We start from the raw sequence: 17,176 nt of genomic DNA, 5'->3' as shown, positions 1-17,176 counted from the left end.
TTAGTAGAATAAGGCAACTGTCCTATGCTGTGGGTCGCATGTGCTGATCAGGCAGCTCTTTCCTGCACCAAAGTAAAGTTGGGGCATATGCTATGGCTGCGCATGGCCTTGGTGCTTGCCTCTGTCGCATTGGCCCTTGAGCCTGTGGTGAGTAAGAACCCATTGCCCTAGGACATATGGCCAGTGACATCTGGGTTACCACATTTACCTTGCCAAGGTTTCCCCAGGTATCTGTTTATCTATCAGCCTGAATGGGAGGATAAACAGCTGGTAAACTGCACACTGGCTGCCTGGGCCAGGATTCGAACCCAGGCTGCAGATTTTTAGCTAGATACTGCACCATGAAGCCTGCACCTACACCACTACTAATGCTGCTACTTGCTGAAAAAACATATCTGGGATAATTTATACATGTTTGTGTTCAGAAAAGATTTTTTTAATTATCCTTGACTAGATTTAAAAAAAAAAAAAAAAAAAATTTTTGAGCCCAAAGTCCTCACTTAGTCTCCCCTCAGTGTTCAGGTGGTGAGCATGTTTCTTTCTGCAATGGCATTAGGGCTGAGATGAAAAGGCTGTTTCTTTTGTCACACAGGTTTTGTTGCTGATCTACACAGTGATTCCACTTCCCTTGTACCTGGCCTTCATCATCACAACCCTCTACTCTATCACCTTTGAGGTCCTCAACGGTTTCCTCGTCGACCAAGGAGTGACCATCGTGTTGGTCCGAATTGGCCTCCAAATCTGCATCCACCTCATTGGGGCACACATCATGATTATGACACAGGTGTCTAGTTAGAGCAGTTATTATTACTCGTCTTCTTATTCTTATTCTTTTTATTGTTTATTATTATTATTATTATTATTATTATTATTATTATTATTATTATTATTATTATTATTATTATTATTATTATTATTATTATTATTATTATTATTATTATTATTATTATTATTATTATTATTATTATTATTATTATTATTATTATTATTATTATTATTTTCATAATTATTGTTATCATTATTATTATTATTATTATTATTATTATTATTATTATTATTTTATTATTATTTTATTTTTATTATTATTATTATTATTATTATTATTATTATTATTATTATTATTATTATTATTATTATTATTATTATTATTACTATTATTGTTAGTATTATTAACCCTTTCGCACACCATAAGTTTCAATAAGTTTTCTTTTCCGCGCTCATTTCAAACATCGGGTCTCTCGCCGGTCACGGCAGTTTTTTTAGCGCGCCGAAAATTTTTGTTTCTCAGCTACTTTCTTCCCCCAAACCTGCATTCATCATTATACATAATATATCAATGGCTTCCTTAAAGTACACGATAAAAACATTGGCCGCGTCCGCCCGTCACTTAATGTGGTGATGAAAACATTGCTTATACAATAAGCAAGACGGCCCCGCGTTCAGGAGAACGTGAGTTCAATCCCTGACCGGTGCCACCAAGCTGGAATTTTTCAGCTGCCGCCGAGTGGCTTAAAACTACCCACATGCTGTCCAGAAGACCACCTACCAACCCGGAGTCTAGATTCTAGGATTAAAGATGAGCTCCGGGAGGGCAGCATGAGCCAATGCAAGATGGCGCCACTATAAACACTCGCCTGCGCCTGAACGGGCTGGGCCGACCATCAGGACCCACCGGGAAGAAGTTTTGGACCGACCATCAGGATCCACCGGGAAGAAGCCTACCGGCGCAATAGGGAAAAAAAAAAAAAAAAAAAAAAAAAACTTTGTCAGCATCCCCTTGCGTCTTACGCACTCTTGTAGACGTGATGGGACACTCTCTGCCAAACTCTGTATAGGAGACAGAGGAAATTCTGCCCACAATCTACGAAGCGCAGCTTTAAGTAGGGGAAGCGTGGAAGTGTCGTGGTCACATAGCTTGCGTTTAATTGTGGACCACAAATTTTTTATTGGGTTAAGGTCAGGAGAATTCGCTGGCCAGTCCTCAATGAAGTCTACACAGCAGTCCTTAACCCTTGCACATTTTCTCGTGGCCATGACGCGTCGTGTGGAAGCACCCCACTTGTTCTCTCTCTCTCTCTCTCTCTCTCTCTCTCTCTCTCTCTCTCTCTCTCTCTCTCTCTCTCTCTCTCTCTCTCTCTCTCTCTCTCTCTCTCTCTCTCTCCTTCCCCCCCCTTACTTGCCCCTCCCTCCCCTGTCAATGTCATTACCATAGCAGTCATCAAAGTCACTGTCACTTTGATTCGCCTACGCTCTACTTCCGCCTGGAGCAGAGGAACTGCTTGACATGTCACAAGATATGGCAAATGTATTCTAAACAAAAGTGGAGAGTGATCTGTGGCCTTCAGTAGGCTGTGCGCTGGAGACGAATGAGAGTGTGTACAGATTCCAGATGCCTCCACCATGCTTCTGACTCAAGAACTGGCGGTATATTTGAAACGTAGGGAGCGTAGAGTGTGATGATTATATATATGATCCTCGTATGGGTGGGGCGTGTGGTAGCGCACTTATATATACGATTGCCGTAATCTAAGGGTTAAACCAGATTGTTACTGATTTTGCTCTGTGACAAGGTGCATTGTCTTGCATGAATGTGTGAGCCTGGCACGCCTCAAAGCACTCGGGTAGGTTGTCACAAAGCCGCTCCAGATAATTATTTTGGTTCATGCAAACATTCCTGGGCAACACTACAAGATTCCCAGCACCATAGTACAAGACACATCCCCACACCATTAAAGAATCTGGGAATTTTGCAGAGTTGTCAGTGAATTTTGGCTGGTATGGGTCACTACCTGGTCTTCGGTACACTCTTCTTCCTTCTGCTGGTAACTGTAAACTTCGCTTCGTCACTCCAAAGCACTCTTTTTTCACTTCTCAGCATCACAGGTGAGGTACTTGTGGTAGAACTGCAGTCTTTTTTCTTTATGAACCTTGGTGAGGAGAGGCTTAAGGCGCGCCACAAAATGTTTGAAGCCCAGGTCGCCGTGAACTCGCCTCTGCACTGTTCTCACCGATACTTCACCCAGCAACTGGCTGTTAGATTCCTTCAACTGTCTTGCAGAGATGCTGGGACACTTATCAACATCACGCTAGATGATGTTGAGTGTCCTCGGATGAGTTTTGCGAGGCCTGCCAGGCGGTGTTGCTTTGCAAGGCAAAGCTTCCCAATCTGGCAGTTCTTACACTAATGCCTATGTTTTGTGCAATATCAATCACTGAATGCCCTGCTTTGCAAAGTGAAGCAATAGCACCAATATCGTCATTGGACACTGGTCTGTACTTCACCATTTGTAGTGCGGCGACTAGGCCTGATAAGGGAGCCTCCCATAATCCACTTGGCGAATGGGGTGCCTCTTTGGCCGACTCGGTAAGGAGTGGCTCTCCCGTCACACTGGTCGCGGGCTCAATCCCAGGCAGCCGGCGAATACCCTGATCTTGATTAATTTCTCATGTGTTTCAATACACGCAGAGGGCATCTTGGGAAATAGAGGAAATAGAAAAATATGCTCTCGGGGCATGACACTGGTGGCATAGCAGTGGGCATCCTATCCTGCGGTTCTGTTGAGTTTCCCCAAAGGGGTAACAGGTAGGATGGCCCATGCTCTCCGAGGGTAATAGAAAATGGGAGAGTTAGAGGTATGTCTCTACGGGGACGTTGTAGAATAGTGAACCGATAGGGGTCACTGTCTAAGGGTCTCAACACACAGAAATTAATCTACATAGGGAAGAAAGCCGTGTAGTGTGGCGACGGCCTGATGAGCGAGCCTCCCATAACCCATTTAGCGAATGGGGTACCTCTTTGGCTGACTTGGTGAGTGGCTCTCCCGTCACGCTGGTCGCGGGTTCAATCCCAGGCAGCCGGTGAACATCCTCTCCTTGCTGTGATTAATTTCTCGTGTGTTTCGATACACGCAGAGGTTGTGTGGGACTGAGAGAGTAATAGAAAAAGAGAATAGAAAGTCTATTCATTAAACTGGTGGCATATGGTGGGCATCCTCTCCTGCAATTCTGTTGAGTTTCCCCAAAGGTGTAGCAGGTAGAGGATGGCCCATGCTCTCTGAGGTTGATAGAAAACGTGAAGTATTGGAGGTATGTCTCTACGGGGACATTGTGAAATAGTGCACCAAAATGAGTCACAGTCTAAAGGTCTTAACACACAGAAATTAATCTACATAGAGGGGAAAGTCGTGTAGTGCGGCGACTATGCCTGATGAACGAGCCTCCCATAACCCACTTAGCCAGTGGGGTACCTCTTTGGCCAACTCGGTAAGGAGTGGCTCTCCCGTCACGTTGGTCACGGGTTCAATCCCAGGCAGCCGGCGAATACCCTCACCTTGATTAATTTCTCGCGCGTTTCGATACACGTAGAGGATGTGTAGGAAAATAGAAAAAGAGAAAATAAACGTCTGGGGCATGACACATTATCCACAGAAAGGGGGAAATAATGAGACAATCCAAGCGTCTCACAGAACACACGAGCACAAAACCTCCACTCAACAATAGCCTGGGGGTACTGAGTGACATTAAGATTGGACAGTGACAGATGTCTTGTGTCAGTTGCTCATACTGAGTTGCCATGTACCGAATAACTTTAATATGATGCAAGATACCTCTCATATTTTAAGCATTTTTGTCTTGGGGCCTATTTGCATATGTTTAAAACGTAAAGAGCTAGCGCTGCAAACGCTACTGTTCACGATGTGTCTAGAAAAACCCCTCTCAACACTAAGCTTAAAGACAAAAGACAATGTTTTATCACTCATAAGGGAATGCAAAAGACGTAGATGGATGCCACGCACGGAGAGAAAAGTACAGTAATCAGGCATCTTTTACTTATATACTGTAATGTGTATTCCTGCATTAATTTATGGCTGGCGCAGCCAGTGTTTTCGTCGTGTACTGTATTTGTTGTAGTTTTTCATGAATTATTAAAGAAATAATAATAGTAATTCGTAGGACCATTTATGGACATGGAATAAAGTGCGCATAAACAATTTTTCTACTTAGGTCATGCTCCCACCTCCATAACTAAAAACTTTGTGGGTCAACTTTTCAAGGTATATGTATTTATAATAGCAGAATTTTATCAGGATTCTTATGGTTCCTTTAAATCTCCAATCAGACAATTAGCACCATGAAATATTTGCGGAAAAGTAAAAATATTGAGTAGGGGAGGAGGGAGCGGGTCCAGCGGGGACGGAAGTACGTCTCCTGTCCTGTCCTGTCCTCTGCGCTGTCCCATTCCGTGCCTTCATTTCCTTCTGAATCTAAGTCTTTTTTGCTCTCATCACTTTCTCTTGCAAAGTGGGGAATGCTTTCTGTTTCACTCTCACCACTACTTTCACTATCTGAGTACAAGAGTGGGTAATATTCCTCAGGTTTCAGGGGCTTCCGTGCCATCACGTATTTACGTCCTTACGTAATTCACAAAATATAATACGCTACTGCCTGTAAAGAGAATAGAATACAAATTACACCCAATCAAATCACTGTATTGCACTATATAACACTATTATCACTGTTATGGGGTGGGCCGCATGGGCGTGCGAAAGCCCTCAAAAAGTTTAAAGCCCACAGCAGCGAGACGTGCAGATTGACAGATAAGAGAGTGACCGGAAACTGTCTTTGTTTTCTCAACCGCGCTCAAATATGTGCATGAGGAGAGTGTTGCCAATTAGTTCATTTCGGAGAGGGTGAGGAAACTTACCCTCAAACAAAAAATGATGCGATTGGAATGAATATAACTATTTAAAAGTAATATTTTTGTCCAAATTGACGCCAATGGCATCACAGTGCACTTTGGCCCTAAAAAATTTAACACGCCATTGGCATCACAGTGCACGAGAGGGTTAATATTGTCATATTATTATTATTATTATTATTATTATTATTATTATTATTATTAGTTATTATTAGTTATTATTATCATCATTATTATTATAACTACTATTATTATTTTAATTTATTATTATTATTATTATTATTATTATTATTATTATTATTATTATTATTATTATTATTATTATTATTACCATATGATAAAAATATCACCCCCTTTCTTGAGGTCATTGGGCAATATGTCCAGTAGGGTTCCATAATCTAGCAAGGGAAAAAGAAAGATAAGTAAAAGATCACTTCAGTAAGAAACTATTCACCTCATTTTTAACATGTTGTGTGTTTCAATTTTCCTCTGCCTGTCGCTGGGGGCATTTTCTTTTAATCCAGCACTACTTATATACTTATATACTAATATATATATACTTATATACTTATACATATATACTTATATACTTATATACTAATATACTGGTATGTGCTGTTTCTATGGTTTATTGCCAATAAGAGTAAAATCAGTGTGCCACCAGTATTACAACATGCCATATCTTGAAAGAATTCTCAAAATTAAGTTAATATATCTATCATGACTGCAAATATGGTAATGGGTAGATTAATATTCCCATGGCTAATGGTACCTTGTTAATAGGGTGATCAGTAGTTTTTGATAACTGTGGTAAATATTTACCTGACATTTATAGTTGTGTTGACGTGGCAGCCCGAGCTACTGAGAGTGGTAGCCTCCATTTTGAAAAAGTTCACCATGGATATCACTTTGATAACACCTCCTGCTGGTAGCTCCTCCATCTTAGACTCTTAGTTTTTCACCAGTGAGAGTTACATTGAAATAAATAAGGCTGATTGCCCTGCATGGAAATATCAGGCCTGCCAAATGGCCAGAATTCACCCAGCAAGCTGTCCAAGTCCAGCTGTTACCTACTTCAGTGAGTGTTGACTCAAAGTCAATAGTACTTCCTTAGTATCTGAAATATCACCCAAGGGCTGTGTAATTTCTGGCCAGATTTCAGTCATAGCCTGAAGTAGGATTAAGTGACTTAGAAACAAAAATTCACACCTCTGATTCATTTATTTTGTCAATGTGTGGTGCAGTGTGTCCCATTAATTATATTTATTTACCGCACCTGAAACCCCCACACATAATTTCAACATTTTGGTGCTCTGAATGAGGATCTCGTTAAGCAGTTGATGTTCAAGGTGTCATTAACCCCTTCAACATGAGGACGCGTATAATGCGCCCTTGCGTGCCCTGTACCATATCCGAGGACGCACACGCTGCGTCCTGGCTCGCTTTAGCCAGTATATGAGATTTCTTCCCGGATATTCTACAGTTGTTTTCAGGATGTAGGTCGGATATGATACGGTGTTTTATTTGACTTTCAATATTATTATTGTGTAATAACGTAAGTGTGTCTTGCACACATTTGTATTTGACAGTTACAATCAATTCTGACAAAAAATAACAAAAATAATGAGAAAGAAATGATATATGTGCATGTGTGTGCAGTTCCTCTTCCCTCAAGTTGCCAAGTGGCTGGCTAGTGCATTGTCTCACCACCACCTCGGCTCTGGGACGTGGTTCATGCAGGAGCTGCGGCCTCCCCTCCCTGCCTCCCCCTCACATCCATCCCGCTATCTCTGTTCTGTTTCTTCCTTCCTTCCTTCCTTCCTTCCTTCCTTCCTTCCTTCCTTATACCTCCTCCCTGCAGTGTGTGTGTGTGTGTGTGTGTGTGTGTGTGTGTGTGTGTGTGTATTTTACCTATTTGTAGTCTACAGGGCCCGAGCTAAGCTCTAATAGTCCCGTCTCCATATCTACATTCATCCAGCCTTTCCTTCATTTGGTGGACACTACTCGTCTCCTCCACCTCTTCCCGCAAGCTGTTCCATGTGTTACTACTTCTATGTGGTAAACTATGCTTTTTCAAGTCACTCAAACAGGTTCCTTTATTAAGTTTCTTTCCATGTCCTCTCAGCCCCCGCGTTCTCGCAGTAGAGAAGAGGTCATCTCTATCCACCTCATCAAACTTATTTGCCAACTTATTCAGCATGATCAGATCTCCTCTCTCCCTTCTTTGTTCCAGTGTCGTCAAGTCCATCTCCTTCAGTTTTTTTTTTTTTTTTTTTTTTTTTTTTTACGTTGTTGCCTATTGCGCCGGTAGGCATCTTCCCGGTGGGGCCTGATGGTCGGCCCAAGGCTTCTTCCAGGTGGGGCCTGATGGTTGGCCCAGCCCGTTCTGGCGCAGGCGAGTGTTTTATAGTGGCGCCATCTTGCATTGGCTCATGCTGCCCCCCGGAACTCGTACTTGATTCGCTTGGACGGCTTCCTCTAGAGTCCGGGTTGATGGGTGGTCTTCAGGACAGCATGTGGGTAGTTTTAAGCCACTTGGCGGTGACCGAAAAATCCGAGTGGTAGCGTGAGGATTCGAACCCGCGTCGTCCATCACGCGGCGAATGTGGGTCCAGTACGCTATCACTTCGGCCACCGCCTACCCACACAAGTCTGTCTTCTTACGTCATATTCGAGAGTTCTGGGACCATTTTAGTTGCAATTCTCTGTATCCTTTCCACCTTTCTGATATCCTTATTTTTGTGAGGTGACCACACAGCTGCAGCATATTCAAGTTTTGGTCTTATCAGTGTTGTTATAATTTTCTTCATCATTTACTTGCCTTACCCTTATATTTTGCATCATCCTGCAGGTTTCTCCAAATAACTTTTTATATGCTTTTCTGGGGATAGTGTGTCTTGCATCGTTACTCCCAAGCCTTTTTCTTCATGTACCACCTTTAAGTTTTCTTCTCCCATCCTGTATGTTTTCCTCGGTCTTTTTTTACTTTTTCCCATTTCCATAACATGACATTTGTTTGCATTAAATATTATCTCCCATAACTGGCTCCATCTATACACTCTATCCAGGTCTTTTTGCAGTTCTTCACAGTCTTCTTCCATCTTCACTTTTCTTATTAACTTTGCATCGTCTGCAAAAAGACTCATATAAATTTTTATACCCATCGGTGTATCATTTATATATATTATTAACATTATTGGTGCCAGAACTGAGCCCTGAGGAACTCCACTCTCTACTCTCCTCCAATTTGATTTCTCTTCTCTAATCACCGTTCTCATTTCTCTTCCTGTTTAGTAATCCTTTATCCACTTGATGACCTCTCCGCCCATTCCTCCCCATTTCTGTAGTTTCGGGATTAACCTCTTTTGGGAACCTTGTCAAAAGCTTTTTTCAGATCGAGATATACACAATCAGCCCATCCTTCTCTTTCTTGCACCACGTCTATTGCTCTTGAGTAGAAACATAATAAGTTGGTGACACGATTTCCCTTTTCTAAATCCAGACTGTCCTTCATTTATCATCCAGTTTTTCATTTTCTCTTTCAGTCCTCCTTTATTCTCCATCTTCCATAATAGTATTGTATGTGGAACTTTGTCAGAAACCCTCTTCAGGTCCAAGTACACGCAATCAACCCATCCGTCCCTCTCCTGTATTACATCCGTCGCTCTTGAGTAAAAGCTCAGTAAGTTTGTTACACATGAGCGGCCTTTTCTAAAGCCATACTGCTTTTTTGTGATTATATTATGTTCTTCTAGAAATTTCGTCCATTGTTTCTTTATCACTTTCTCGCATATTTTACATACTACACTGGTCAATGATACAGGTCTATAGTTCAGAGGTTCTTCCTTTTTTCCACTTTTGTATATAGGGACCACCTCAGCCCTCCGCCATTCCTTTGGTATTTTACCAGTTGTTATTGAGCATTTTATGATATCATATACTGGTCCAACCAGCTGATTTCTGCATTCTTTCAATATATAACCTGAGACTCCATCCGGTCCTATTGCTTTCCTCTCTTCCAGCTCCTCCATTATTTTATATATCTCCTCTTTAGTTACTCTGACTTCATCCACATGAACATTTATCATGTTATCTTGTGGTTCATTGAATTGTGATTCTTTTCTGAAAACTTGGTGGAACCTTTTATTTAGCAACTCAGTCATGTCTTTAGGATCTTCGATTATCTTATTTCCATCATTCAATCTTTCTATTGGTTTGATTTTTCCATTTATAAATCTATAAAACAGTTTAGGTTCTTCCTTGCACTTTTCAACAATATCCTTTTCATATCCTTTCTCTTCTTCTCTCCTTATTTTCATGTATTCATTTCTTGCTATCTTAAAATCTTCTTTATTCCTTTGATTCTTATTTTTTTTATCTCTTCCATGCTTTGTCTCTTTTTTCCTTTGCATCTGCACATCTTTTTGTGATACAGTGAATTTACCGTACCCAACGGTTATGTTTCTCGCAAGACACTAGAACCACACCAGGACAACTCCACAAAAAAGACACACAAACCACTTACCACTAATTCAGCAGGGGTGCCGGGCTTTCCCCTACAAGCACCTCCCAGCGTTACAACGATAATCCTAACAGGCCTGATAGTAATACCTATTTGTAATCACTGTAGGAGGCACTTATCTTTCGAAGGGTTTCAAAAGTAGTGGTCTCTTGAATTAAGTTCTGGAGGAGTCCTGTTGTCCTCGAGACTAAGTTTAAGTCAGCACTGTTGCGAGTTAATGTGGGGCGAAGCGCTGAAGGTGTTGTTTGCTCGAGAGCAGGTGATGTTGTGGGTCGAAAGCCAACCACGTGGGTCTGAAGGGGTATTTTGAATTTCCCTCGCCAGATGGCGTGGCTTTCGATCGGTTAAATTATCCTTGCTCTTAATTATTCCGCAAGGGCAATTATTTATTATTTCATGAAAGGAAACACTGAACTATTGTTATTCCTTTCATGGTAAATGTGTTTAGTCTTCAGGCAGTGAATACGGTGATACTGTCTCGGTCTGGGAGCCGATGAGTGAAGTATGTAAGTACCATCCAAGGCTTATTTGAGCTTAGACGATACTCTTAGTTGGCTTGAACTCTTGGCCTGAGACTAGTTCCAAAAGGGAAATAGTTAATTTGTCTAATCCCCTGGTTAACTGACCTAATTCCTAACAATCTTGCATTAAACCAATACTTTTTTCCTTTATCTTTAGGTATATATTCTGGTACATATTTCATAACTCCTGATTTATACGCCTCCATAAAAATATCATACTTTTCTTGCACCTCTCTTGTTCTCTGTAACTTTTCCCTGTCTAGCTCTCCATAGTATTTCCTGAGATTTTCCATGTCTGCCTTCCTATAATTTAACCTGTTTCTTTTATATGATTCGTCTCCCTCATTTCCTTCCTCCTCTGTATCCATCACTATTATCACATGGTCACTCTTTCCCAGGGGGCACCCATACCTTAATTTATTCAACAAGTGCATTCCCTTTGTTAACACCAGGTCCAGTCTCGCTGGTTCGTCTTCACTTCTGTATCTTGTGTTTTCCTTCACCCATTGCATCATCAAGTTCTCCATTGTCAATCTTAAAAATCTTTCCCCCCATGTCGTTTCACTACCTCCACATTTAAATATTTCCCAATTTACCTCCTTACAGTTGAAATCTCAAACTAACAAGACTTTTGTTTGCTTTGAGTAGTCTACCCAAACTCTGAATGGTATCTTCAATCATGGTCTCATATTCTTCTTTACTCCATGAGTTTGTTCTTGGTGGTACATGGGTTGCTATTATAATCATCATTTCTCTGTTTTTGTTCTCCAGATTTACACTCAATATTTCCACCTTTCCTTCTCCATATACTACTGATTTCACTAATAACTCCTTCCTCATCATTATCATCACTCCTCCACCACCTTTACCCTTCCTATCCTTCCTCCATACATTGTAATTATTATCAAACACTATTTGGATGACCTCATTCAGCTTTGTTTCTGTTAAGCATACAATCTTAGGCTCTTTTTCCTTTAAGTAGTCTTGTAATTCCAATTTACTAGATATTATCCCGTCTACATTCGTATACATCACACTTAATCCCTTATTAATTTCAATCTTGTCTAGCTTCTGTTCTCTTTCAGCTTTTCCCCTATGTACAGTAGCGCTACGAAGTGTTGACACAGTTTTCATAATCTTTTGGACATGGAGCATAGGCTGGTGACATCTGGCAACTACTCTTGGGGAAACATTTTCTACCGACCTTTATAAAACTACTAAATTTTAAAGTCTAGTTTTGCACACCCCTAATAAATATCAGTGATTCCCTTAAATGCAATGAAAACTTAACAGTGTACTCTATGTGAATGTTGCGAAGAGAAATGTATTGGAATGATAGGCTATGTAGCCTCATTAATTTACAGAGTCGCCGGGGCGGAGTAGAGGTCACTTCATTATTCATACCTACAAGTTATAAATAATATTATTTTGATCAGATGTATATAATTAACTTGACAGTGATGAATGGAAGAAAGTGGTAGGCTAGCAATGCAGCGTTGACCAAGCATCGTCTCTACCCAGACAATAGGCTATATCGCGTCGTCTGTCGTGTGTCTCGTGCAACTTTGAATTATATGTCTGGCCCCTTGTCGATACTTCTCTTTGGCTTTTACCGTTAATTAAAAATATAGACAATTGATTTTGTGATTTTTTTTTCTTCAGAATCTCGCTGATTTCACACCCACAAGATTTATATAGTCATGCATGAATGTCATTCCCGATGTCGTCATCATCAAATGCGAGTTTATTATATAGTATTTATTTCGCATTCATCAAATGAAGTGCAGCTAATTATTTTCCCTGTTATTTTATAATATAGGGTTTATCACTACATTGAAAGAAAGAGCAATATATTTGTGCAGTTATATATATACTTAGTCTTAACATAGAACTCATTTGACTTTTAATGTCTTGAACGAAAACCGTATCAAAATGTTTCGGCAGAGCTGCTTAATATATCGTTATAAGGTAAAAACTTCCACTCTATTCAATTTATTTCCTTTCTCTGTGTATCTGTAACAAAATCACTCCTAAACATCCTTTCCCTTCGAATAATATTATGTATTATTTGAACGAAAGTCATTGCAAACTGTGTTAACACTTCGTAGCACGACTGTACCATTTCTTTACTCAATCTCCCAGAACTCTCCAAAAAAATTCCTGTTTTTCCTCTTCTTGTCTTGCATTATTTTTCTCTCTTGCCTCTGCTTGCAATTCATTCCATTTCTTTCTTTCTTCTTCATTTCTATTTTTCTCTGTATATATTTCCTTACATTCTTCTACTTCCCCGAATTTAGTTGTATTGTATAGTATTTCCTCAGTTACTTTCTGTGATTTCAATATTAATTTAACTGGCCTTGTTTTACCTTCTATGTAAGGACCCAGCCTAACAATCTCTTCCACTTCCTCCTCAAGGTCTTGTATTTCTTCATCATTTAAGTTTTTCAGTAGGTCTTTCACTGACTTTAACTCTTCCTTATCCCTTTTTGGTTTATAAGTTACAGTCACCTCTTGATTAATACGAGGGTTACATTCCTGGAGATGTCGTGTTATTTAAAATCGCATTATTTAAACATAATTTCCCCATAAGAAACAATAGTTATAGGGGGGTTACGTTCCTGGACACTGGGAAAGTCTGCCTATTTTGGGGATTTTGTTATTCTTACCTTAAAAAAGACATTATTAATACATTAGTAGGTCACAGAAACAACAAAAACACACGTTCTCATTTTATTTACATTTGTACTTCACTTTCAACACTCGACACTTGCATTGGCCACCGTCCCCCCTCACCCCACGTTCTGGCGCTCTCCCGAAAATTGGTCATTTTCTATTATCAATTTCACGGCTCTACCTAACCCAGTAGCTTTGGATTTATAAGCATTCACTTAATCCATCCTACCTCTTTAATCTGCCTCAAACCCGAAATCTCTACGTCATGTTGTGATTCCGTGGTGATGTGATGAAGCGCAGTAACTTTAAGGTCTGAGCAAGCTTGTGTTCGCAGCGCTGTGTACGCTGTGGTTGGCAGCCGCTCTCCCCTCCACTCACTTGACCCCATTACAAACCCCCTTTATTACCCTCATGTTTTCAACTTGATAACCCTGAAGGGTGGTGGGATGCATCTTCAGGGGCCTGAGTATCACTTCCACTATCACCATAATGAGATTGAGCTACAGGATGGCCACCAAACTGAGGTTGCACAAAAATGGGGCTCAGCCTTCCTGATAAGACGAGAGGTTAGAGTTCAATGTTGTTGATGTCATTGTCTTCACCACTAACACTGATTTCAAAGCTTGAAAAAGTCACTTTCACTATAACGGTGGTCATTTCTCCCCTAGCGTCTCAGCGCGGTTCCCGCCAGAAGTAGCGTGGGTGCGCGTGACGTCATCGATTAAACGTGCGTTAAATCGAAAATATCGCGTTAGTTAATCGTATCTCCTTAAATATAAACTCATGTTAAATAAAAGATGTGTTGTTTAAACTCGTGTTAATCATGAGGTGACTATATTTTTCTCTTTCATTTCGAATATTATAACACTTTTTCTTATCTGCCACATCTCTTACTAAATCTTCATTCTTCTTAATGACCTTGACCATCTCCTTTTCTGCATTTTCCTTCTCCTCCTTAGTTGCTTCTCAATTATTTCCTTGAAGTCTACATTAGCTTTTTCGTGCTCTACTTTCAGGGTCTTTATTTCGCCCAGCACTTCCTCCCTAACTCTCTTTTCCTCCTCCTCATCATCATCATCATTTCATCGACGCCTGCTCCTAGGAGCTCCCACCCAGGGATGGCCACGGCAGAAGAGCTTCCATCTTTCTCTATCCAGACATTCCCTCCTTTCCTGCTCAAAGTTTCTCAAAGATCTTTCCCTCCTTGTCTTCCTCATCCATTATCACTCTCAGGTCTTCAGTTTCCTTTCTTATGACTCCTAGTCCATCCTTCACCATCTTTTCATATTTTGTCAGCTGCTCTTTCAACTCCTCATTCTCTTCAACCAGTTTTTTCTCCCTCTCTTCCAGGCTTCTCACTCTTGATCTTAATTCACTGTGTAATCTCTTACCTTGAACATCCTCTTCTTCCATGACCTTCACTCTACCGATCCATGTATTTAACTTCTTTTCCACCAACACTACTCTTCTGTACCCAGATGATTCCATATTGCTGAACCCAGAGAACATTGGCTCTATGTTTTCATAACCCTTGTCACTGTCTAAGCCTCCTATAGCTTCTTCTTGAACTTTCTGTCTTGTTCCAGTTCCTCTTCCTCTTTTTTTTGGTGTATGCCACCCTTCCTCCTCCTCACTCATCCTACACTAGCTTTTTAAGTTCTTTAAATGGGAGACGGCGTTGTATCGCGGATTTTTCGCTATATCGCGGGATTTTGTGATTTATAGGTATTTTTATATATTTGTTATTTCAAATAGTTTTGTGGTAAAATAAGCATTTTCTAGCCTAAAAAATTAAAATGGTATAAATCAACTTAAGTAGGAACACACCTACGTAACTAAGCACCTACGTCACCTACCTATTTTTATTTTTCCGTCATGGCCTATTGCGTCGTTAGTCTTTTCCCTGGTTCACTCCTCCCCCACTTTCTTTCTTCTCCCTCTCTGTCCCCTTATTTTTCTCTTTCCTTCTCATTCCTTTCTTCTTTTCCTTTCACCTCCCTCCCAGTTTTTCTCTTTTAATCTCTTTCCCTCCCACTCACACCCTTTCTCTCTCCCTTTTACCTCACCTTTACCTGACCTTCCCTCCCTTTCTCCTCTTTTCCCGTCCCATTTCCTTCACTCATTTCCCTTGTTTCCTCCTTTTTCACACCCTCTTATCTTGAGCCTTATCTCTCACTCTATCACTCTTTTCCTCCCTTTCTCCTTCCCCATTAGATTATATGGAGACACACACACACACACACACACACACACACACACACACACACACACAAAACTAGACCAGTTAAGTTAAAACTAAAATCACAAATGGCAGCCGAAGACATACTATATAGAACAACTAAACTAAAGGAAACGGAAGGATGTAAGGAAATATATATATATATATATATATATATATATATATATATATATATATATATATATATATATATATATATATATATTTATATATATATATATATATATATAGAAAAATAGAAATGAAGAAGAAAGGATGAAATGGAATGAATTACTGGCAGAGACAAAAGTAAAAAATAACGCAAGATCTGAGGAAGAAAAAGAAGCATTTTTTTTGGAGAATTTCGGGGGATCGAATCAAGAAATGGTTCATAAGGGAGAAGAGAAAGGGGAGCAAAAACTAGATAAGAAAGATACAGAGAGGGGAATAAGAATAATGTACACAAATGTAGATGGGTTGATCTCTAGTAAAATAGAGCTGCAAGATTATCTAAAAGAGAGGGATCCCATGATAGTTTGCCTAACTGAAACTAAACTAAAAGAAAACATCCAAATTGAGTTAGATGGAAGATACAGCGTGTGGAGGAAGGATAGAATGGGCAGAGGCAGAGGAGGAGTGGTGATAATGATAAAGAAAGAGTTATTAGTAAAATCAATAGAATATGGAGAGGGAAAAGCAGAGATAATGAGTGTAAGCTTGGAAAACAAGAATAGAGAAAGATGATGATTGCAGTAACATATGTACCACCAAAAACTACATCATGGAGTAAAGAAGATTATGAAAACATGATTGATGACACCATACAGAGTTTGAGGAGATTACTTAAGGCAAACAAAGGAGTAATACTAGTTGGCGATTTCAATTGCAAAGAGGTTGACTGGGAGAGGTCTGAGAGCAATGGTAGTGATGTGGCATGGGGGAATAGATTCTTGAATTTAATGATGGAAAATTTGATGATACAAAGGGTGAAGGAAAGCACTAGATATAGAAGAGACGATGAACCGGCAAGACTGGATTTGGTGTTGACAAGAGAAATTCACGTGAAGGATGAATTGAGGTATGATTGCACCCTGGGAAAAAGTGATCACGTGCTCATAGAGATGGAAATGGAGGAGGAAGGAAGGGAACAAGATGAGAATTATAGAAGCAATATATTAAACTATAGGAAAGCAGGGGTGGAACACCTCAAGAAGTTTTTTGGTGAAGTGGATTGGAAAGAGTTAATGAGTACAAGTGAAGTTCAAGGAAAGTATGATATTTTCATGAGGGCGTACAACACAGGTGTTATGAAGTTCGTACCAAAATACAGACCGAGGGAGAGGGCTAAAAAGGACTGGTTTAATGCAAGATGTGCAAAGGCAAAAGAAAAGAGACAAAGCGTGGTCAAGATTAAAAAGAAACAAAAATCAAAGAAACAGAGAAGACTTTAAGGCAACGAGAAATGAGTACGTGAAAGTGAGAAAGGAAGAAGAGAAACGATATGAAAAGGACATTGTGGAAAAGTGTAAAGAACAACCTAAACT

At 40.1% G+C, this 17,176-nt stretch overlaps 1 protein-coding gene across 10 annotated transcripts in view; it reads left to right on the top strand.

Annotated features, from left to right (window-relative positions):
- The window catches only part of LOC126983793 (adenylate cyclase type 9-like), a 418,782-nt gene that overhangs the window by 128,328 nt on the left and 273,278 nt on the right, over window positions 1-17,176 (top strand). For 9 of the 10 annotated variants that reach the window (XM_050836942.1, XM_050836960.1, XM_050836931.1 and 6 more), the window contains one exon: window positions 593-784. The exons of the other annotated variant lie outside the window; for it this stretch is intronic. In XM_050836942.1, coding sequence (XP_050692899.1) covers window positions 593-784 — 192 coding nt within the window. The remainder of the gene's footprint in view (window positions 1-592; window positions 785-17,176) is intronic. 10 annotated transcript variants of the gene reach the window in all.

The sequence above is a fragment of the Eriocheir sinensis genome, chromosome 5, assembly GCF_024679095.1.
Source record: "Eriocheir sinensis breed Jianghai 21 chromosome 5, ASM2467909v1, whole genome shotgun sequence".
Taxonomy (NCBI): Eukaryota; Metazoa; Arthropoda; class Malacostraca; order Decapoda; family Varunidae; genus Eriocheir; species Eriocheir sinensis.
The sequence above is the reverse complement of the archived record's forward strand: the minus strand, read 5'-3'. Positions and strand labels throughout refer to the sequence as shown.